The 24,611-nt window shown below is 33.9% G+C and overlaps 1 protein-coding gene across 50 annotated transcripts in view; it reads right to left on the bottom strand.

Moving 5' to 3' along the window:
• LOC106881762 (ryanodine receptor) overlaps nucleotides 1-24,611 on the bottom strand; it is a 385,182-nt gene that overhangs the window by 172,414 nt on the left and 188,157 nt on the right. For 34 of the 50 annotated variants that reach the window (XM_052971845.2, XM_089360095.1, XM_089360097.1 and 31 more), the window contains 13 exons: nucleotides 16,116-16,893; nucleotides 15,294-15,474; nucleotides 13,610-13,696; nucleotides 11,876-12,062; nucleotides 10,432-10,513; nucleotides 9,125-9,246; nucleotides 7,747-7,822; nucleotides 6,750-6,926; nucleotides 4,949-5,098; nucleotides 4,239-4,354; nucleotides 3,971-4,026; nucleotides 1,864-1,962; nucleotides 865-963 (listed from right to left, as the gene is read on the bottom strand). In XM_052971845.2, coding sequence (XP_052827805.2) covers nucleotides 865-963; nucleotides 1,864-1,962; nucleotides 3,971-4,026; nucleotides 4,239-4,354; nucleotides 4,949-5,098; nucleotides 6,750-6,926; nucleotides 7,747-7,822; nucleotides 9,125-9,246; nucleotides 10,432-10,513; nucleotides 11,876-12,062; nucleotides 13,610-13,696; nucleotides 15,294-15,474; nucleotides 16,116-16,893 — 2,210 coding nt within the window. Of the gene's footprint in view, nucleotides 1-864; nucleotides 964-1,863; nucleotides 1,963-3,970; nucleotides 4,027-4,238; nucleotides 4,355-4,948; nucleotides 5,099-6,749; nucleotides 6,927-7,746; nucleotides 7,823-9,124; nucleotides 9,247-10,431; nucleotides 10,514-11,875; nucleotides 12,063-13,609; nucleotides 13,697-15,293; nucleotides 15,475-16,115; nucleotides 16,894-23,328; nucleotides 23,386-24,611 lie in introns of all 50 variants that reach the window. The other 16 variants (XM_089360088.1, XM_014932251.3, XM_014932252.3 and 13 more) reach the window with 1 other exon arrangement.

Here is a 24,611-nt window from a genome sequence, read left to right as displayed (position 1 = left end):
TTTCTTTGTAGTTATTGATTTTATGAGTGTTATTGTATGCTACTGGATCAAAAGAGTTTGCTGAGGACGACCTTCATAAATGGTTTATGACAATCATCATTGTCATTTTAACATCCACTTTTCCATGCTTGTATGGGGTGGATAGAATTTGTTGAAGCAGATTTTCTACAGCTGGATGCTCTTTCTTGATACCAACTTTAACCTGTTTCTAAGCAATGTAATATTTTCCTATGGCCATACATGTTTTTCATGGAAGATTGGAAACAAGCAACCTTGCTCGTATGACAATGATGTTCATTTATAGTCATCACATGATGTCTACACAAGGGTACACACTAATACCCCCCATACACACTCATGAACATTGCCAAACATTTTTCACAGTGGAATTGAACCCAAGAGCACTTCGTTGGGAAGTAAGCTTCTCAACCACTGAGCTATACCTGTTTTTCTTAAAGAGTCTACAGTAGGATAATCTTTTTAATTAATGGAAAACATTATATTTTGATTGATGTAAAACTGGGGCTACTTATTGCTGAAGACAAGTTAACAAGAAGGTCTGCACACACACACAAACACACATGCAAACACACACACACACACACGCGCACGCACGCACACACACACACACACACACACACACACACACACACACACACACACACACACACACACACACACACAAATAATACACACAATTTCTGTTTATAAATTTCTCTTACAAGACTTGACTATATGGTAGAAAACCATTACCCGAAGAGTTGTGCAGTAGACTGAAACCTAGAACTACCTATGTGAGTAAGTAAATATACATACATGTATATATAAAACTTATTGTTTGCAAATAATGATGAAATTCTATACCTGCTGTTGTGGTGGACATCGAAATTCCCTGGTTTTTTTAGCAGTAACAGCAGAAGGAAGATCTGATTGTTTGATGGTGTTGTAACGACGCAACTGGTCCTGAAGATGGAAATATTGGAAACATTCAGATATCAAAGTCATGAAGTGTTTTGTAATTTCATAATTGAAGCACAAAAATGTTTTCAATAAAAATGAAAGAGTCTCTATATCTAGTTCTCAAACATTTTTTTACCTGTAAACTCCCTTGATACCAATTTTATTTGAGTGGATCCTCATAGCCCTTTGATGTTTAGAGATCTTATAGTTTTATTATTAAATATCATGAAATACAAAAGGTGAAATGGCTAAATGGATATCTACATTTCTCACTTAGTCATTTATGTTATTATACCATTATAATTCAATAAAATTAAAGGCAGTGAGCTGGTAGAATTGTTAATACACTGGGTTAAATGCTTAGCAGCATTTTAGCCATCTTCATGTTATGAGTTCAAATCGTGCTGAGCTCAACTTTGCCTTTCATTCCTTCTGGGATCGAAGAAATCAGTACCAGTTGATCACTGGGGTCAATGTAATGGACTTTCTCCCCCCCTCAAATTACTGGCCTTGTGCCAAAATTTGAAACCATTATTAAATACTCACAAGGCTTTGGTCAGCCAGAGTCTATTTTAGAAGACACTTGCCCCAGGTGCTACATAGAGGGATTAACCTGAAAATATGTGTTTGGGAAGCAATCTTCTTAACCACACTGCCACACCTTATCAGATTCATTTCCTCCCAGGACATCGTGATAATGTCCATCACATAGAGATACAAGAAAACCAGATGATCCTTGGGGGTCTTAAGTAGAGTTCACTGTTGCATACATTCCTAACAGGTCTTCAGGCTGAGAATTGCTAATATCATGATGCTTAGCATTATCACTTAGGACTTTAGAATTAAGGTAAAGAATAAAATAGAAAAAGATGAAAGCAAACAAATGACTGACTATAAACTTACTGTTTGGCATTCTCCCACAAAATGATCAGAAAATGCAACTATAGTTTCAACACGATGTCGTAACTGGTAGTCACATAAATGCTGCAGAATTCGACACATCTGTTAAAGAATATTTATATCATATTATTAGCATCTTTATTTAAATTTAATTCAATAAAATTATATGTAGTTATTGTTTTTTATGCAGATGGTGTCTCTGAGTTGTTTAAAATTTAAACAATATTGTTTCCATACACTAATAAATATACAGTCTTGCACACACACACACATACACACATGCATGTACACATACACAAATGCATGCACACACACATGCATGTACACATATACACATACACACATGCATATATAGACAAATACAGGTATAGCTATTGAGCCAGAAACACATGTACCCAAAATTATTCTCTTATCTCCAGACAATACGTCCATCGTTTTGTTTAACGATATATCAACTTCAGAGAATATTTGTCTCTTTTGATTAACTCCCCTTCTCAGGTGGATCTGGTCATAATTGCCAAATGGCAATATGACATATCCGCTGGAAATGGAAATGGTTTCAATAAATAAAGAATTTATGGCGAATAGTATTTGATAAACCTGTGTTTGTCTATGTTGTTTGAATACATGCCACTGATGACTCTGGGTTATTTCTCTTAGCTCACTTTTTGTTTCTCTTTCTTTCTCTCTCTCTCTCTCTCTCTCTCTCTCTCTCTCTCTATATATATATATATATATATATATATATATATATATATATATATATATAAAATAAATAAATACGCCCTTTTTAAAGCCTAGCCAGGCTCATGGGCCCGGTTTCCCGGTTTCAATGGTCTATACGTTCCCCAGCTGAATATATATATATATATATATATATATATATATATATATATATATATATATATATATATATATATATATATATTTATATATATATATATATATATATATATATATATATATATATATATATGTATATGTATATGTATATGTATATGTATATGTATATATATATATATATATATATATATATATTTATATATATATATATATATATATATATATATATATATATATATGTATATGTATATGTATATGTATATGTATATGTATATATATATATATATATATATATATATATATATATATATATATATATATATATATATATAAGTGTGTGTGTGTGTAGAATCAGCACTACTTAACTAAGTGGTGGGAAGTGTTGTTTTAGTAAGAGGTCAAAAGAAGATCAAATTATGGTAGGAACTAGATGTGTGGGTGTATGCATTAGATGAATGGAAAAAGCATTGATGTTTTTGGTCTGCAAAATTGTATCATCATCATCACCATCATTTAATGTCATTTTCATGCCGGCATGGAGGACTGCATCAAGCTCCAAAGTCTGCTTTGGTATGGTTTCTAAGCCTGTTACATTTCCCAATGCCAACAACTTTATAACAATTGGTTACCTCCTATCTCCTTCAGCTTGCACCTTTATCGCACTTTAGCCTTTCAACACCTGGCCACCCATCTCCCCCTCCTTCAAATATTCCTCTTAATAGTGGGAACTTTTTCCAATTTCTGTCTTCCAAGTTACATGGTAACCACATTAATGCTGGTGGCACAAAAAAACAAAAAACAAAAAACAAAAAAAAACACCTAGTACACACCGTAAACTCTGTAAAATGGTTGGCATTAGGAAGGGCATCCAGCCATAGAGACCATGCCAAAAATGACATTGGAACTCAATGGAGCCCTGCGGTTCATTGGTTCCCTGTCAAACCATCCTACCCATGCCAGCATAGAAAGTGGACATTAAATAATGACAATGATGATGGCGCCACTGCTGCTGTCACTGATGATGATGATGATGATGATGATGATGATGAATGAATTCATTAGTGCCAATAATATATGAAATAATAAAAAATCAAACTCATGAAATTAAGAACATAAGAAGATATATACAGGCATAAATATTTTTTTAATACCTGTACTAGTTATGCTAGTAATACTAAAAATGAAAAAAAGGTTATGCTCAGTAATACTCTCTCTTTATTGTTGTTTAGAATTATGTTCCTTATCCAATTACTAAAAGACTACATACCTCAACTTTGACTGGTTCTGCCAACTCCATACTAAGTAAGCCATGTTTTACTGAAACTGATCAAAATAAGAATATATTAACAAGAAGCATTTCAATAAACATTTAAATATTAATTAAAAAAAGTCAATGAATTGTGTTTGAAATTATAATTACACCACAAACAGGGTTGTGTCATTAAGGAATTTGCTTTGCAGCCAAGGTGTATTGTATAATTTAGTGATAATTTTTTTTAGATAATTTCTAGCTTTAAGAAATAACAGAAATTTACCTCGTTCTCCATTAGGATCAAATGAAGGTGGATCAATGAGGCTTAGTAATATTATGAGATCATCATCGTTTAATAATCCCATCAGCAGAAGGTTGTCACAAACACGAAAGAGAGGACTAAAAATATGAAGAGGAAAATATGTATAGGGAGATATTTTAATGAATGAAATTCGGAAAAATGAAACAGCTTAATTAATAAAATTTGGAAGAAAATGAAAACATTCTGAATAATTATTCTGTTAGTTTTACTTATGTTTAAATATGGTAAATCTATAAATATCATTAGAATGACTCAAAATATTTGAACATTAAATATTGAAATAGCCATCTATGTAATATACTTAATGTATACACATTGATGTTATCTGTGGTGAATACCACAGTAACTGGCCAATCAGTTGTGTATATACATTATGTATAATATATAGATAGCTATTTGTATTATACTTTGTCAGTGTTTCAGTAGCATAAAACAGATTAAATACTGAATTTATATGTTTATTTAGATGGGTTTGCCTAAATAGCTTTACATATCCCTGGGTAAAGCAATGCACTGGAGCCTATAACATTTATTTATTGATAGAAAATTGTAACATATATAGATTAGCATCGAGCTCCTAGAACCCCTGAACAACTAGCTATGTGACCATGCCTTAAGATAACACTGTACATAGAAATAAAAGAAGCAAGAAGAATTTCTGCAATACTCACACAAAAAGATTTTCATTGCTTCCACCAATTGGATCTCTGATATGAGAAGCACCTTTTACAACAGCTTCATTCAAGGAGTATATTACATGTTGTTTTAGTTTATCCATTGGATAATATGGACAGAGAGACTCTTTGGGGATAGTTTTAGCTCTGAAAATATGAAACAAGAAATGAGATAGGCCAGCTTTATTAGAGTAAATTTCAGGAAAATACAAAAACAAAACAACATTTTCAATGCCTATACACTTGATGCTGAGTACTGAGTCACTGACAGATTAAACATTTATAATCTTTATATTGCTGATAAATGTAAAGGTATAATTAATATATCCTGCATGTGGAAAGCTTCCAATAAAAGTTATCAGGTTTTATACTCTTTATCATCTCCATCATCACTATTTAACCTCCATTTCCTCTGCTGACATAGGCTTCATGGTTTGACAAGAATTGATGGACTAGAGGACCACATGCAGTTCTACTGTCCGCTTTGGCAGGGTTTCCATGGCTGGATGTTGTTCCTAATGTTAACCACTTTACAGAATGTACTGGTTATTTTTTTTTACATGGCACTGGAACCAATGAGGTCATCAAGTGACTCACAAAATGTAATATGCTGCTTGGAAACAGATGAGGCTTGTTGACAGGAGGGGCATTTGGCTGTAGAAAATCTGCCTCAACAAATTCTATTTGACTCAGGCAAGCATGGATAAGTGGATATTAAAATGATGATGATGGTGATGAACAAAATGAACATTCTTTAAAAGACTGATTTAATGGTTATGGAATTGTAAGAAACTGCATTCTTTACCATCCAACTTAGTTTTGTAAGAGTCTTGGTTTTACTAAATTTCTGTGGTTTTAATTATTGCAACAGTAGCCCTCACATACATCAAACATAACAGAAAGAGCTCTATGAAGTCATACAGCTTGCTAGAAATGGCTGTGAAATCTCTCTCAGCCCATACCCTACATGAAGGTAAAAAAAAGAAAGAAAAATCCCATTAGAAAAATACATTTTGATGGGATCTATTTGTTTGGTTTCTAGACACTCTTGGATAGCTTATGAGGGAATCAGTGGAGTTTGGAATTGTCAGGTCTTTAAGGTGATTTTGTTACAAACCATCAACACCCCCAATGCTGCTAAGCAGGAAAGATTTCAGAGCAGCAACTACCAACTCTTTGGAATTGATTGGTCTTGCTCTCTGTTGGTTACAGTGATAAGTGTTCCAGTTGATCTGATCTGAATATTCACTACTGAAATTAGGTTGTCTAATATACTAGTATACCTTTTATATCATCAAATATGACCTCACACTGGCACTCCATCAGTTACAACACTGAGGGTTCCTGTTGATTTGGTCATGAAATTAACATGCAAGTGACTGAGCACTCCACACACTCATACACCCATAACATAGTTCACAGAAAGATTCAGCATGGCACAGTGTAACAAGGCTGGCTCTTTGAATTACAGGTACAACTCATTATTGTCAACTGAGTGAACTGGAGCAACAAGAAATGAAGTATCTTGCTCAAGGTTACAATGTACCATCAGGGAATGAACTCCTGACCTTCTGATCATTAGCCAAGTACACTGATTAGTAAAGGCTTGGATTATTATGATATCAGCAAGAAGATGTGGGTGATTAAGTTAGAGACTTGTCAAAATCTCTGGTGTGGATTGGAGAACTACGCTCTTTGATACTAGTACTGCCACTGCAGCAAAAATACCCCTCTCAATTAATTTTGATACTAATAAACCATTGATAAAGACTACAGTCTCAACTGAGAAGTTACAAACCTGTCTTCAATTTCTTTCTCAGTAGTGTAAAGGCAAGGACGAATTGATACACTATCTTCCACTTTTGGTATAGTATCACTTAATTTAAATGAAGTTGCCTCGACTGGTTTACGATATAAAGTTAAGGCTCTGGTTTTTTCACTGCGGGGTATGATGTATTCATTCTGAGTCATAAACCTGGGAAATTCATAAAAAAATTTTAATATATCACTTGAAATAAATCAGAAGAAAAAAATGCATAATTTTAGATAAAGTGAAATATGTGAAAACTTATTCATTAATAGAAGACTTATTTATTGATAAAATAAGTAAAGACTTATTTTATTAACCCTTAAGCATTCAGATTACTCTGTCAAATGTAATGCTTATTTAGTCACATTGCTTTGAATTAATCATGCATTGTTGTGTAGCTTTGAGGTTCTGACAATGTGATTATATATTTTTGAAATGACACTGTAGAGTAGGTGCGAGAGGCCAGATCTGACCTGTTTGAATATAAAACAGGTAGAAAATTTGCATTGGGTTGGATATGGCCAGTTTAAATGCAGAAGAGTTAAACCAATCAGCTGAACAGGGGTAAGGTTTCATAATTTGAGATCAAGTAAATAATTTAAAATGAAAACTATAATTTTATTAAACAAGTGGATGAACATGATAATTATATGAACATTATTATGGTTTCCTCTGCATAAACTTTAGAGTGAATTTATTCTTATATAAAGTGAAATGAATTCAAGTTTATTTTATCTCTTTAGCATTCAAAATACTCTATCAAATGTAATGTTTATTTATTCATATCATTTTGAATTAATCATGCATTAACTTGTAGCTTTGAGATTTCAATGACATGATTGTTTATTTTTAGAGTAACATTGTAAGGTAGGTGTGAGAGGTTTGATCTGATCAGTCTGAATATAAAACAGGCAAAATATTTTAGCTGGTTATGATCAGTTTAAATGCTAAAGGGTTAATTAAAATAGGATTTCTAAAATCTTACCTGGCTTTACTGTGATACTCCATGTGCATAGAAATTAGTAAACCATGAAATCCATGTCTTAAAGGACCTGACATATCTAATTAATTAAAATGAAATGTTGTATTTAGATTTGTGTAAACATAATGCTTAAACAAATTCTTCACTCTTGTACAAACACATACATACAGATTCACACATATATACAGATACACACACGTGTAAATACATACACATGCATGCAGAAACACACATACACACACACATATGTGCACACATACACCGCACACACACACACGCACACACACACACACACACACACACACACATACACACACACACACACACCAGAAACTATTTAATCAATGTATTACTCTTGTGAAAACTTAAAATGGTAAAAACCAATAAAAGAAACTGAAAGACATAATGATGGTAGTGGAATGTAACGTCTGTTTTCCATGCTGGTATGGGTTGGACGATTTGACAAGATCTGATTAGACCTATGGGTGTGGGAAGGCTAGTAGTAAGAAAAGATATACATATGTAGCTGATGAAAAGTGCTACCCCCATAAAAGTGTTACCTGGGTGGATTGTTCCTTCCTCCAATGCTACTACAATTGAATTGAATCCACAATTGAATACACAAGCATTATACTAGATATATGCATGCTGAAAGTGAACAATCAAATCAGTAAGCAAGTATCATCATTCAACTATCTTGGAACTTTGATCTCAGAAGATACAAAATGTGTGAAGTAGATCAAAAAACAAATAGTGTTGGCAAAATCCACATTCTCTAAATTGTATAACATCTTGAGAAACTGTACTCTGAGCATCATGACCAAGATTCATATATTGGACTGCTATGTCTACCCTGTATTAATGTATGGAAGTGAGGTATGATCAATAACATAAAGAATGAGAAGGTACTTGGAGAGTTGTGAAATGCAGTTCTTTGACAGACAAAGTCTCTAATGGAGAAGTGATGATCCAGGCTGTGGTAAATAGGAAACTGTTTTGTGAGATAAGGGCCAAGCGACTGACATTTCTTGGTCATGTGATGAGGAAAGACAGCCTGGAGATGACCAGAAAGATAGAAGAGAAAAGAAGCAGAGAAAAGATATGGATGTCAAGCCTGATGAGTTGGTTGGAAAAGGCATTAAACATCAGGAAGTGGAACTGTTACAGAAAACAAATATCAGAGAACTGTGACTTATGTCCGACATTCTGGACATGGCACACCTAAAGTAAGTATAATGCTTGTGCTGACTGAAATAATGCAAGATTTAAACTCAAATATAGAAGGGTAATTTAGTTTAGTATTATATTATTTTTTTCAAATCATGAACCCTCCCTGCCACTATGCTGCATCCTAATAATAGCAAAAAGTGATTCAACTTACATTCACTTTCAATACAATAGTATAATTGTTTCTCATCAATGTGTCTGGTGAGTGCATGGGCAACTCGGTGATTGCCATGAGAACAGACTGCTTGGTACAAATCCAGTGTTCGTGCATGAAAGCTGTGAAAAAGAATAAGAAACACTTTTTATTAGCATATTAAGATAAAAGACAGACAGGTTAAAAAAATATTGCAGCTTTTGCTAGCTGACTATTGGTTACCAACTTTCATTTCACTCTCATCTCATCCAAGAGTTAATTGTTTGTTCTACACACTGCCCAACTAATCTGCAGTCCTCATTTGTAGCATCAACATCATCATCATCATCATCATCACCATTTAATGTCCATTTTCCATGCTGACATGAGTTGAACAGTTTAACAGGGGTTGGTAAGGCCACTTAACTCCATTGTCTGTTTTAGCATGCTTTCTACAGTTGGATGCCCTTCTTAATGTCAACCACTTTACAGAGTGTATTGTGTACTTTTTATGTGGCACCAGCACCAGTGCTTTTCTATGTGGCACCAGCACTGGTGCTTTTAATGTGACACCAGCACCAGTGTTTTTTATGTGGTACCAGCAACAGTGCCTTGTATGTGGAACCAGAACCAGTGCTTTTCTATGTGCAACAGAACCAGTGTTCTTTATGTAGTATCAGCACTGGTGCTTTTTCCATGGCATCATCACCAGTGCTTTTTTTGTGGCACCATCATCCATGCTTTCTATGTGGCACCATCGCCAGTGCTTTTTAGGAGATGCCAGCACTAGTGCATTTTATGTGGCACCAGCACCAGTACTTTTTACATGGCACCAGCATTGGTGCATTTTACATGGCAGGGTGATTGAGTAACTTACAAGATATTTCATCTCAAATTTGAAAATGATGAACAATCTTTTATGAAATAAATTTTAATTAAATTTTGTCATGGTATTCCCTTTGCAAAACACTGATCTAAATAATTCTTTCTGAATTTGGCACAAGCCCAGCAATTTAGAAAGAATTAGGCAAATTGATTACATTGACCCCAGTACTAGACTGGTATTTATTTGACCCACATCAATCCATCCAAAGGATGAAAGCAAAGTTGACCTTAGCAGGCTTTGAGCACAGAACATAAAGAATCAGAAGAAATGCTGCTAAACATTTTGTCTTGCATGATTCCACCAGCTCATTGCCCAATCATTCTAAATAACATAACTCCTTTCCCTTTCAGTTTTTTTTTCTGATATCTACCTGATTTATACAAATATTTAACAAAACACTGCTTATATCCAATATAAAAAAAAACAAATAAAAATGAATTACTTCAGTAATAATGGATGTTCTATAAGTTCTAGCACATCAAGACAACTATCTTCTTCTGGTATGTAAACAGCCATCATAGAAACTGAAACAATAGATTGTAATTATCTCAATTAGGCATTAAATAGCAATGTGATTTTCATGTTAAATTTTAAAACAGGAATAGTAAAAACTATCAAAAAGTTGAGAAGAAAAATTACTTTCAAAATTGTTGTTAATTTTCCTGACTATTTCTATTAATCATAGGTTTACAACTTAGAATTAAATTATTATTTAATTTTCAACCAATGTGTTGTAAATGAAATATTTCAACAACAACAATGACGACGACGATGACAACAACAATAATAATAATAATTTTATTTGTTTTTTAATTTAGAATTGTCATGAGGGCAGAGCATGCCCAATAAATTATAAAAGTTTTGTCTTGGTATAAAAAAATGGGTTACAGCAAATATTCTGCTTGATATTGCAGGTTTGCTTTGTCAGTCACTTGACCATAACCAGTTGATCATGGCACTTAGTAGTTTACAATATGTGCACCTCTGATCACTAGCAGGAGTAGTGAGACAGCATCATAGCTGTGTGTTGAGAGGGATTATTTGGGGTTTGAATAATTCACCTCAGGAAAAATGGGTGTTTTGTTCATCATCCTTAAACAAACTTTATTCAGGGACGTTTTGAGCAGGATGGGCTACTCAGCCTGAAAAGAATTCTAACTGGGCCCCATTAGCAAGGTCATGTTTTTTTTCTCTTGATATGAGGTCATCATGTTATGCATACATGGTTGTGATGCATGTGCCTACTATATCCTTATCAGATGGGTAGTCAAGATGGTTATATTGGACTTCATATATATATACCCCAGTATCACTTTAATAGCATGCGCTGCTCACTCATTCTATAATAGTAATAATGGTTTCAAATTTTGGTACAAGGCCAGTAGGTTTGGGGGAGGAGACAAGCCAATTACATTGATCCCAGTGTTCAACTGGTGTTTATTTTATTGACCCTGAAAGAACAAAAGGCATAGTTGACCTTGGCGGAATTTGAACTTAGCACGTAGAGATGGACAAAATGTCACTAAGCATTTTGCCTGGCATGGTAACGATTATGCTAGCTCACCACCTTATTCAATAATAATAATAATGATGATGATAATAATAATAATAATAATAATAATAATAATAATAATAATAATAATAATAATAATAATAATAATAATGATAATAATAATAATCCTTTCGACTAAAGGCACAAGGCCTGAAATTTGGCGGGAGGGGACTAGTCGATTACATCAATCCCAGTGTTTCACTTGTACTTAATTTATCAACACCGAAAGGATGAAAGGCAAAGTCAACCTTGGTGGAATTTGAACTCAGAACATTAGGACAGATGAAATGATAATAATAATAATAAACATAATAAATACATATAATTGACTGACCTGGTTCGTCACATACCAAACTCCAGCCTCGTACTTCTGACATCTTTATAGAATGTGATTTGAGGGATGTATTTGGGACTCTTGCCCAATGTGAAGGTTTTATTACTTGTAAATCTAAGCGTGGTGGACAGGCAGGTTGGATAGATTTAGGGCCACGGAACAGGGCAGCAGATAAGGGCAAAGTATTCTGAAATAGAAAAATTATATTCAATGAAATCCACTATTTACATTTGCTATTATTTTTTAACATTTGCTTTTATTTTTGGCAGGGCTATTTATTTTTTGCTTGTATTTGACTTGAACTCAGATCCAAAGTCCTTCATCCATTTCTTTAAGACTTCATTAAAGGAAGCTGTAAATTTGACAGATTAAATTTATTACTCTTTTACCTTTTTTTTTTCAGACATGGGACTGTGACCGTGCTGGGCCTCTGCCTTGGCGGATATTTAGTTGAACAAATCAATGCCAGTACTTATTTAAAAAAAATTTGGTGTGTATTCTATTGGTCACTTTTGCCATACTGCTAAGTCACAGGCATGTAAACGAACTGACAACAGTTGTCAAGTTGTAGTGGCTGAGACAAGCACAGACATAAAGACACATGCACACACATATGATGGGATTCCACACAGTTTCCTTCTAACATGTTTGCTCACAAGGCATTGCTTGACATGGAGATATTGTAGAGGAAATTTACCCAAGGTGCTGTGCAATGGGACTGAACCAAAAACCACGTGGTTGCAAAGTGAGCTTCTAAATCTTAGTTGCACAGTTATATAAATCTTGACACTCTTATATCTGTTACCTTCTCTATCTGAACCACAGACAAGGATACATGAACACTTTGACACACACATATACACATGACAGACTTTTAGATTCCACCTACCAAGTTCACTCACAAGGCTTGAGGCTATAGTAGAAGACAATTACCCAAGGTGTTACACAGTGGGACTGAACCTGATGCCAACTGGATGGCAAGCAATCTTTTAACCATAGCCATGCCTGCATCTGTTTATGCATATAATACTAAGTCCTTCATTTGCAACACTTTCATCATATAATTTGTTTTAAGGTGATAGACAGGTAGAAATAGTAAGACCCTTGACCAAATATATTTCAATACTTGTAAAATAATTCCATTTGGATTTAAGATGCATAATAGGATTATTAAACTGTACTTTACAGTTTCTTTCTTCCATCAATCATGTGAAGGCACTTGGTCTACTGATTAGGGTATTTGGCTCATGATCGTAAGGTTGTGAGTTCAATTCTCAGTGGTGCATTATGTCTTTGAGCAAGACACTTTATTTCATATTACTCTAGTGCACTCAACTGGGAAAAATAAGTTGTACCTGTAATTCAAAGGTCCAGTTTTATCACATTCTGTGTCATGCTGAATCTCCCTGAGAACTATATTAATTTTACACTGTGGAGTGGTTAGCCACCTCCACATTAATCTCAAGAGCAGGCTGTTCCATTGATTGTATAAACTGGAAACCTTGTCATCATAACCAACAGAGTGCCAGTTATTTCATCAACCTCAGAATAATAAAATGTAAATTTGACCTCATCAAGAAATTGAAGATACTCAAAGAAAGGAAATAACTTTTCAAGACATAAATGAACATGATAAATATCAATGGCAGTGCCCCAGCATGACCAGAGCTTATGGGCTGAAGCAAATAAAAGGTAAAAATATACATAAAATAAATGCATGTTAAAACTTCTTACTTTTGTCCGTCCTAATTCAAACTGGAACATTTCTTTGATTGTTGGTTCAAAAATTACAGCTGGAAAAAGTTTGGTTCCAGGTTCAACCTGAAATAAAGACATAATAGATTTAATATCATGTAATAATTGTAACATCATATGCTAAATATAAAGAAGGTAATATTTATCCCTACGTAAAAGTGGATGTTGTGTTAGAACATGGAATACTCTGATAGTTACCATGAGAGAATCTCTCATATGGACTTGTGGCGCATATAATCACTTGTGTTTATATTGCTAGAGGGAGATAATCATCTGCCATCACCACCAGGACTATCAGATCATGTGATTTCGACCTTCCTTGGTTTTGTCAATGGTAGATGCTTGAAAGCTAGGGAGTGTGTAAACGTAATAGGGTAATGAGAGGAGGAAATCTATCTCTTTCTCCCTTCTTATATATAAAAAGTAAACCCCACTTCGGTCATGAATGACCATGGGATTGCACCTGGAAAGTTCCCCCTTGAGGCACAAACCCAGGCAAGATTGTTTATGGAAGACCAGCAGTCATCCATGCATATCAGCCTCCCCTCTCCATGCCACCAATGTTATTCAAAGGAAAGACAAAGGCCAATACAGCTTGGCACCAGTGACATCACGACTCATTTCTACAGCTGAGTGAACTGGAGCAATGTGAAAATAAAGTGTCTTGCTCAAGAACACAACACATAGCCTGGTCTGGGAATTGAACTCACTACTTTATGATTGTGAGCCCAACACTCTAACCACTAAGCCATCACCTTCACTATATCCATACATCCATCCATCTATCTATCTATCTATCTATCTATCTATCTATCTATCTATCTATCTATCTATCTATCTATCTATCTATCTATCTATCTATCTATCCATCCATCTATCTATCTATCTATCTATCTATGTAACCTCGTGGGCATCGGTACCATTTTCCTCTTTCTCCGTTCTTCCATTCTCCGAACTTTCCATCTTTCCGACGAAGGGCTACGCCCAAAACGTCATACACTCTCTCTTTCCTTTCCTCAGCGTCCAATAATACTATCCATATCACGTCCTCACTTTGTTGTTTTTTTGTTTTTTTGTTATTGTTTTTTTGAACTATATACATACACACACATCATCATCATTTAACATCCATTTTTCATTCTAGGTTGTATTTATGTAGAGAAGAATCTGCAGCTGATCTCCATCTTAAAGAAACTCTTTCATTCCTCACAGCAAATCATCTCAGTGAAACCTTCTTATAACTCTCTTATGTATTAATATTTACTGGTGAGCTGGCAGAATTGTTACCATATCAGACAAAATACTTAGTGGCATTTCTTCCAACTTTAGGCTCCGAGTTCAAATACTGCTGTGATTCACTTCGTATTTCATCCCTTCAGGGTCAATAAAATAAATACCAGCTGAGCACTGGGGTCTATGTAATCAACTTATCTCCACCACCAGAAATTGTTGGCCTTGTGTCAAAATGTAAAACCAATATTTACCAATATAGATCAGCACTAATTTCATTGAATTCTAGATTTTTACCAGATTTTAAAGAATGGCATTAGAGAGGGAAATAGGTTGCAACAATCTGCTCCTACAGATTAATGTAATAAAAACATATTACAACAAAATGAAAACTTGTAAGAAAAACAAACACAAAAAAAAATTGAACGATTACCTGGTATTTATTTGCCACCTCCTTTCCATTAACACTAAAACTTAATATTCCTGTGGCTGTATCAATGTAGCAGCCAATAACAAGACCTGGTGAGGATTTTTTGCTTGATTCTTCATGAGTTCCACCATAACGCTGTTGTAATACACCTGCACATACCATATAACAGTTTTTGCGGCTTACACTGGAATGAAAGAACATAAAACATTAACCATCATCACAACCACCATCACCACCACCACCACCACCACCATCATTACTAACATGATCATCATTATTACAGTCATCTTCACATCTGTTTTCTCATGCTTGTGTGGATGGGATATAAAAAGTAAATGTATTTATTTTCTATTGTTATATTTCAGGATGGTCATTTTCCAAAATTTTTTTCTTGCCAAATATTTGGCAAGGAAAAAAAATATGACCATCCTGAAATATAACAATATCTGTTTCAACACATAGTTTCACACCAGGAATCTTTCGAAACAAATTCATAAACATATTTATTTCCCTTATTCTAATGCTATGATGAACGATGTAGTTATTTAGGTCTTAAAAGAGATAATCACCACAAATGGTCAGATGTTAGTGTAATTAAAGTAATTTAGACAATATGCTGAATATTTGATGAATGATATTTTTAAAATCAAATAATATACATTATATAATTATTGATAAAAATATTTTGCATTTAAAAAATATTCAAATATTTTGTTATTTAGTACCAGATACTTCATAAATTATAAAAATCTGTATCAGTACCTTGTATGCTACTTATGGTATAAATAATAGCAACACTAGTAATAAAAGTAAAAATAGGATTACCTTTGTCTGTATTTATATTCTACATCTTGGGTTGAGATGATGACATTCCTGATCTTCTTCATATCGAAGGACCTGCCTCCCATGTGAAAGCCAGGGGTCACCCAACCAACATATAGCTGATTGGGGTCCTGCCCAGGGAAGATGCGTACAGAATAGTAATATTCATGCATAGTTTCAGTCAAGGCATTCATTTCAGCAATTTCAGCCTCGGACATTTCATAGTCGGAACCCATAGAGACATTGCTGAATCCATGGTGTATATCTTTGACATCCTGAAACTCATATGGAATCAATCCATCAGGACCTTCGATATTAATTGCAGGGCTGCCACCTTCCACATTACCCTTTTGAATATTCTGAGAACCAGCTATAGATCTGTTGGAGCGTTGAGACCTGCCAAGTTTGCCAGGCTTCAATGAATCGAGTGTTTTAGATTTCATATCTCGAGGAGTTGGAGAAGGTTCCCTGGATTTTGATCTTCGAAACAGTGTTGCGAATGGTGACTTGGAATTTTTAGCTGCTTTGCTGGCCTTTGGATCACTGAGTTTTTCAGCCAAAAGAGAAAGTTTGGAAGTAGATTTCTTTCTCTCATTATCAATTCCTAAATAGCTGTCGACCAAATGAGACTCACTCGCTGCAGTCTTCATGCCGGGAAGACTAGAATCATGCAGAGTTGGTTCATCTAAAGAATGGTGGGCATTTTTGTTCCTCAAAAAGGATGTTCTTCTTTGATCAGCATCAGACAGAGATTCGTCACCAGCATAGTCATGATGAAGTGCTATGAAAATCAAAATAAAAAGAACATTCCATTATAAGAAATAGAACTTTGAAGTTTCAGTTTTATAAGAACTGGCTTGACAATTTCTTCAGACATACTAACCATAACATTGTCGAAAAATCTTGATAACCATTTAAAACACATGTAATTGTTATATTCACATTAATTTTATTTCATGATAGTGTTGAGTACTTTAAAGCAATGATTCTATACCTGGAGTGACAGTGCATGACCTAGTGTTTAGGGTGCAGGATCTAGTGGTTACAGTGTTGTATGCATGATTGCAAAATCTTGGTTTTGGTTCCTAGACTAGTTGGTGTTGTGTTCTTGAGCAAAATACTTCACTTTATGCTGCTTCTGTCCACTCAGCCATAAGAGAGTAACTCTGCGATGAATTGACATCCTATCCAGGGGGAAATATTGTGATCTCAGTCATTTATACACCATGGAAACTGAATAACTGACCCAATGAGTCCTAGGACTTGAGACCACTAGCATAGCTAGATAGGGTGGAGTGGGCGGTCCACTCTGGGTGATGCTTTTCTGGGAATGGCACCACTTTTGAGTCTGCTGTAGGCAATATGTATTTTTTGTGCCCAAACTGAAGGGCTATCTGGGTGACACACACTCTAGCTACACTACTGCTTGAGGCAGTACTTAACCTGGCCAAGAGTACTCATCTGAGTATGTTCTAAGCTGACAAGGAGATGGCAAATATCAAGAGCTGCTATAGAAGGCATTGAGTGTAAAAGGGTTTGGATCTTCTATGGAAAATAAAATATTCAAACTTGGAACAAAAAATTTTCAAAGTAATTTGTCTTTGGATTAAAATATGAGAATATTGTGTTATCACTAAGTAGACTGATAATGAGTCAAGGTTCAATATAATTTCATTATATAAGGTCTTGCTGTTTTTGGTAATTTTCATAAGTATTTAACATGTAAATATCTAAAAAGCAGCATATGCTGGATTGGATTGTTGAAGAAAACATGCGTAATAAACCACTGCACAAAATTAGCTTTATCATCATCATCATCATTGAATGTCTGTTTTCCATTCTGGTAAAGACTAGATGGTTTGACAGGAGCCAATGAGTCAGAGGATGGCTCCAAGCTCAAATATCTGCTTTGGTATAGTTTCTGCATTTGGATGCCCTTCCCAATTCCAACCACTTTACAGAGTGGACTGGGTATTTTTGTCTACATGACACCAACACCGATGAGGTTTCCAATAACTGAGGAGTAGTATAGGGGGAGGGGGCTTTATACCAGGTGATGAGAAGTTAAAGTATGATAGAGACGAAGGTACAGGTGTTTTGCTGCAGGAGAGATACATTCTACCCCTGTTGGAAAAGAGAATGAAGATGGCAGCAACGATGTGTTGAGGTGTTTTCTTAAGTTGCAGGAAGGTGAATATAAGGGCAGTTTGATTAAAATTATCAAGTGCCTAGTTTTTTTTGTGCAAAACATTTACAAGTAGGGTGTGTGTTTGTAAAAAGCCATTTAGAGAAAAGGGACTTTAAATTCCAAAGGTCTGAGAACCATTGCTATAAAATGGCAACAAACTTCAGCATTGAAAGTTGCACAAACACCAAAAAGGGGTATCACTGCATAGTGTCAAAAATCCCAACATTGCCATCAGAATACAGGACCAGATACCGCAACAGCTTGGGTTTCAAGGACCCACAGCTCTTCAATATCCCCTCAAAAATCCTGAAAGACCTGCATGGCATAGATGTAGGTGTCTTCAAAACAAAACTGGATCTCTTCCTGTCAAGGGTTCCAGATGAGCCTACCGCACAGCAGGAAAAACAGATGAGGGCAACAGCATCAAACTCCCTCATTCACCAAATGCCACATATCAGAGGAGGTTTCAAGTAGTGAAGGTATAGCAAAGCTAACAGTGGTGCCCCAACATGGCCACAACTCTCAAACTGAAACTAGTTAAAGAGTTAAGTATTATGATACATCTACAACCTAGTCATTAGTATAATTTTATTACAGTGGCTGTTGAAAGGGAATTTTCTTTGAGACTTTATAGAGTACATCATAACTTTAACATTTACCTTTCCAGGCCTGCATAGGTCAGACAGAATTTGTAAGGCAGATCTGCTACAGGTGAATTCCCTTCCTGTTGCCAGCTCTCACCTCTTTCCAAGCAAGATATCATTTCCTCATGACTAAACATGTTTCCACAGAAGATTAGGCATGAAGACACTGCTTGTATGACAGTGACATTCATTTACAACTATTGCACAATGTCAAGACAAGAAGACACAAACACACACATATACATACACACATACAAACATAAATGTGTGTGCGTGCATACACACACACACACACACACACACACACACACATGCATATGATGAACTTCTGTCAATCAGAGCTGAGGAACATAGCTCAACAAGAGAGTGAGCCTCCATGCAGTTGCTTGATTTGTCGGTAATAGAAGCTAAATATCTCTTAAATCATTCCCTACTGTCTTAAAAAGAAAAGGACACATTGACTAGCATGGTCCTGAATAAAAGATGTGATGGTCACTGTTGGAATGTTTTTGATCATGTTTGTTTAATCAGGGTTACACTAAGTCTAAGCAGCAACATCAACACCATCAACAACATCAACACCATCTATAACAACAACAACAACAACACTGAGACTATACCAACGTTCTAATTACAATCAAGTGGTCAACAGTCCAATGCTTCAACACCTATCAGTCTTGATTATTTCTTTTTCTTTGTTGCTGCAATTAATTTTAATCCACCTCAGATTATTTTTGCTTTGAGTTACCATATTTACTTGTGTATAAGTTGCACTCCTAATTTAGTTATTAAAGCTTGATACGAAAATTTTTTCCCCTTTGTTTTCAAAACGGTTTTAGCTTTGACCCTATGTATAAGATGCAGCCCACTTTTCTTTAGTAAAAATCAAGTATAAACTAGGAAAACTTTTACACAGGCAAATATGATACTTTTTCTATTGTATTTTTGTCATTATCCTCATTTCTTCTTCTTCTTCTTCTTCTTCTTCTTCTTCTTCTTCTTCTTCTTCTTCTTCTTCTTCTTCTTCTTCTTCTTCTTCTTCTTCTTCTTCTTCTTCTTCTTCTTCTTCCTCTTCTTCTTCTTCTTTTGCCTTTGCAAACTGTATCCAAGTTTCAACCAGAGATGTTAATTATTATTACTATTATTAATTGTCTTTGCACAGCTTCTAACGCTGGGGGATGTAGTACAATGTCAGCTGTTCACTACCAGTGAACTAAGGTAACACCTCCTATTTTTCGAGCACCTTCTGGAGTATTCGAGCGGTTCCAAGCAGTGCTGTTTTCTGCAAATGCTCCACCCTTATTGCACCCCCTATTTGTTCCATGTACTTCTCGAGATTTTTGCTCGCTGTTCCCAGGGCTCTGACAATTATTGGTACTACTGCTACCTTTCTCATCGACCACAACTGCTTAATTTCCCAAGCTAACCTGTTATATCTCTCAACTTTTCTTTCTTCCTTATCGCATACCTTGTTGTCAGCTGGGCATGCTATGTCTATGATCCAGCATAGTTTGTTTTCTTTCTCAATTAAGACTATGTCCGGTTTCCTATTCTCAATCTCATGGTCGCACTGAATCATAAAATCCCAAAGGATCTTTGCATTTCTGTTTTCAACAATGCCTTCAAGTTTGTGGTCGTACCAATTTTTTGCTCTGTCAAGTCCATACTTGTTGCAAAGTGTCCAATGGACAAGCCTGGCTATATTGTCGTGGTGTCTCTTATATTCCTTCTGGGCTAGTGGCATACATTGGCTGGTAATATGCCATATGGTTTCACCATTTTGTCCACAGATTCTGCACTTATCACTTTCTGGAGGCAATGTAAATGACTTACCACCACCCCTGAAATTGCTGGCTTTGTGCCAAAATTTGAAATCTTTATTATTATTATTATTATTATTATTATTATTATTATTAGTCCAAGGTCAACTTTGCCTTTCATCCTTTTGGGGTTGGTAAAATAAGTACCAGTCAAGTGCTGGGGTCAATATAATTGACTAATCCCCTCCCTCAAACTTCAAGCCTTGTGCCTATTAAAGAAAGGATTATTATTATTAGTTATTAATTTGTTTTTTAACAAATGTTGTCCATTTTCCAATTTGATAATTGCTTATCTTAACAGTCTTTTCAGAAACTTAAAAGATTATTTTTGAAATGAGTTTGTTTTTAAGCTCAAAGTAAAATTACATTTATCTTATGCTTTAACATCCTACATTCAAAGAAAATAGTAACACATTTAAGAAAATTGGTCAAGTGAAATTGATTCAGTTCAATATTTTAGAGCACTTGATTAGTATTTAGTTCTTATTGCTGTAATTTGTTATCAATGTGACATTAAAAAATACAGAGAAATTAACAATAATATGCAATGGAGAATTGGGTTAGAATCATACAACAAAAAATCTCATGCATTGCTGAAACAGAAGCAAACAATGACATAACCAAACAATAATCAAGGCAATGATGACTTCAGAAACTAAATGGAACAATGACGATAATGAGAATTGATGAGCAGTCACAAAATATACAGCACTAAGAAATGGTAAAGAATTGGTTAACATTACAAATAGATATTTAGAAAGGAATTTATCTTTTGTCGACCCCAAATCAGCCTTAAATTTCTTTAAACTAACCTTAGGTGTTATAAAAAAACAAATAAAACTTCTGCTTAAGACTTTAAGTCAGAAAGGCCTTTAAAATGGTTTGTTGAAAGTATGCTGAGGAAAGAAAGCTATCCATAAGAGATTCTAATTTTCATAGGATTTTAAAAAAAGCATAACAATTAAAATGACATTAGTTGGTAGGCAGATTCTCAGCTTGTATCTGCCTACCAACAGATGCTGGTAACCAACAATGCAACAATGGAGTAAGTTACTGTTTTCTCCTGATGATATCAAAGGGTGATTATATGACCATCTTTATAACAATTACTGCTTAGCAGACTAATATATGCTAGTGAAACGTATGTAAATATTGTCTAATTTATGATGTTACAATAAAAACAAATTTGCAACTGTATCTCCAGTTTTATTTTGATCTTGGATATATATACTCTGTAACCTACTCAACTGTACTTAATATCAATCTGAGGACAAATTATATTCAATAGCTGAATGGAAACTAGATGTACAAAAAATTTACATATAATTCTAACCAAAGGCAAGCTCATTCAAAATAGAAACATATATATATATATATATATATATATATATATATATATATATATATACACATGCACATACGAACATACAAATGTGTATGTGTACATGTGTGTGTCTGTGTGTGCACCTTTACCAAGTGTGTGTGAGTGTGCACTTTATCAAGAGAGGTATGTATAGTGACTTTGCAAAAGGATTACAATTCAAGCTTAAATTGTACTTCGAAAATATATTTTTCTTTCATTCAGAAACCTATTTAAATAAGAGAAGTGTTACTTTTGAAAACAAAAATGACTGTAGTTATTATTTTTATATAAAATAATTTTGATATTTACTTTGTTTTCTCTTAACATCTGATAACTTATAAAATTCTGCATAGCTATTATAATGAATGTCTCAATAAAATTAAACAATGTCAGCTTAGCCAACATTTCCTAGAATCCTGCCAAGGGGTGGGGTGTCAGTGAAGATTGAAATTAGGGTGGACAAATCGTGATGCCTAAAATATTTGAGGTAGTTTTTAAAACTTATCTGATATCATAGCAAAGTAAGCAGAATTATATAGAGGCAAAATCTGTTTTGGCCTCTCTTTATTAATCTTTTCTACTCTAGGCACAAGGCCCAAAATTTTGGGGAAGGGGCCAGTTGATTAGATCGATCCCAGTATGCAACTGGTACTTAATTTATCAGCCCCAAAAGGATGAAAGCAAAGTCGACCTTGGCAGAATATGAACTCTCTCTTTAATAATGATAGGGAGTAGAGATATAAAAAAACACATTCCCTAATATTTTTTTTTGTGGGGTTGGGGGTAACTAGTATTTAGTGGGCTGAGAACCACTGAACTAAACAGCCACTCAATAAACATAAAATACACATTGAATACCAATTAGAGAATTTATTTGCAGAAATGTAAAATTGAATTTTTAAAAAGAAAATTCTATAAATTAAAGTTATGGAATTAACATCATCTTCATGCTTGCCAGAAAAAAAAAATCACAATTGTGTTTGACTATATTCTACACATATGTACAGGGTTACAAATAATTAAACAACATTATATAATAATAATAATAATAATAATAATAATAATAATAATTGTAACAATAATAATAATGATAATAATACATAGCACATAACTAACCAAAAGATCACACACGTGACCAGGGTTACAATGATAAAGGTTCTACATATTGCTATTGTTTTTATTTTCTAAACCAAGGACTCACATTTCCTTAATGTTAACTCAGGGCCACCATTTATATGTCGTGGGAAGAAATCATCAGCTAGAGATGGAGAAAGAGATGTAAAAAAAAAGAAAGACAAGCAAAATGCAAATAATAATAATAATAATAATAATAATAATAATAATAATAATAATAGTAATAATAATAATAATGATAATAATGATAATAATAATAATAATAATAATAATAATGATAATAATGATAATAATAATAATAATAATAATAATAATAATAATAATAATGATGATAATAATAATAATAATAATAATAATAATGAAAACAGTGATGCTTTGTTATTGAAAAATTAATATCCAATAAACCAAAATAGTCATAGTTTGAAAGTGCAAGTGAAAGAGAATTCAATTAAACATGCAAGATTTTCATAGAGTTTAGGTTGAAAAAAAACTGAAAAGAAAAAATCAATTTGATGAAAACTTTCTTTGAAAATTGAATTATGTTTGCTTTTTAAATTAGTTTTACTTAATTTGAATATATTTCTTTTAATGATGGTAATTAGAAGAGATAAGTATTCATTTCAAGGTTTGAGTGTTCAAATAAACAACCTTAAAACTCATATTTATTTATCATGTTAGATAAATTGTCCTATAGTTTTCTCTTACATCTTTAAAAGCATTTGTATATTTTGTGACTAAATGAATTTGAATAATGAAAAGATCATTATGCCTATGTGAAATACAATAAAATATGTTTTAACATATATATTTACATCAAGAATCTTGCAAACCAAGTACAAAAATGAAATACTCGAATAAAATATATATCATAAAATCTACTTTGTTTGTTTGTTTGCTTGTATGTATGTGTGTATGTATGTTTGAAACGCTTAGTTTAGAATAAGGACAGCTGATGAAGGAAATATTCTCTATGTGGCTTGTTTGTTTTCTGTGCTCTGTTTATGTTCTGTTTTTCATTTTGTCCACGTTTTTTTATGATGTCCTGTACCCAAATATGCATCTATATACATGTAGATGTAGGTATGTACATACATGTACGTATATATGCATATACTCACATATTATTTGTATTATGTATGTATGTCATTATTCAGTTTATTTCAAGATTTCTTGCCAACAGAGAAAGAGCCGGTTTCTAACCTAGAATCAGGGCTCCTTCATTGGAATTTTAACATCAACAGCAGGGTATTTTTGTTTGTTTGTTTGTTTGTTTGTATGTATGTATGTATGTATGTATGTATGTATGTATGTATGTATGTATGTATGTATGTATGTATGTATATGTGCAGA

The sequence above is a fragment of the Octopus bimaculoides genome, chromosome 11 (assembly GCF_046866305.1).
Source record: "Octopus bimaculoides isolate indiv1 chromosome 11, ASM4686630v1, whole genome shotgun sequence".
Lineage (NCBI taxonomy): Eukaryota > Metazoa > Mollusca > Cephalopoda > Octopoda > Octopodidae > Octopus > Octopus bimaculoides.
The sequence above is the reverse complement of the archived record's forward strand: the minus strand, read 5'-3'. Positions and strand labels throughout refer to the sequence as shown.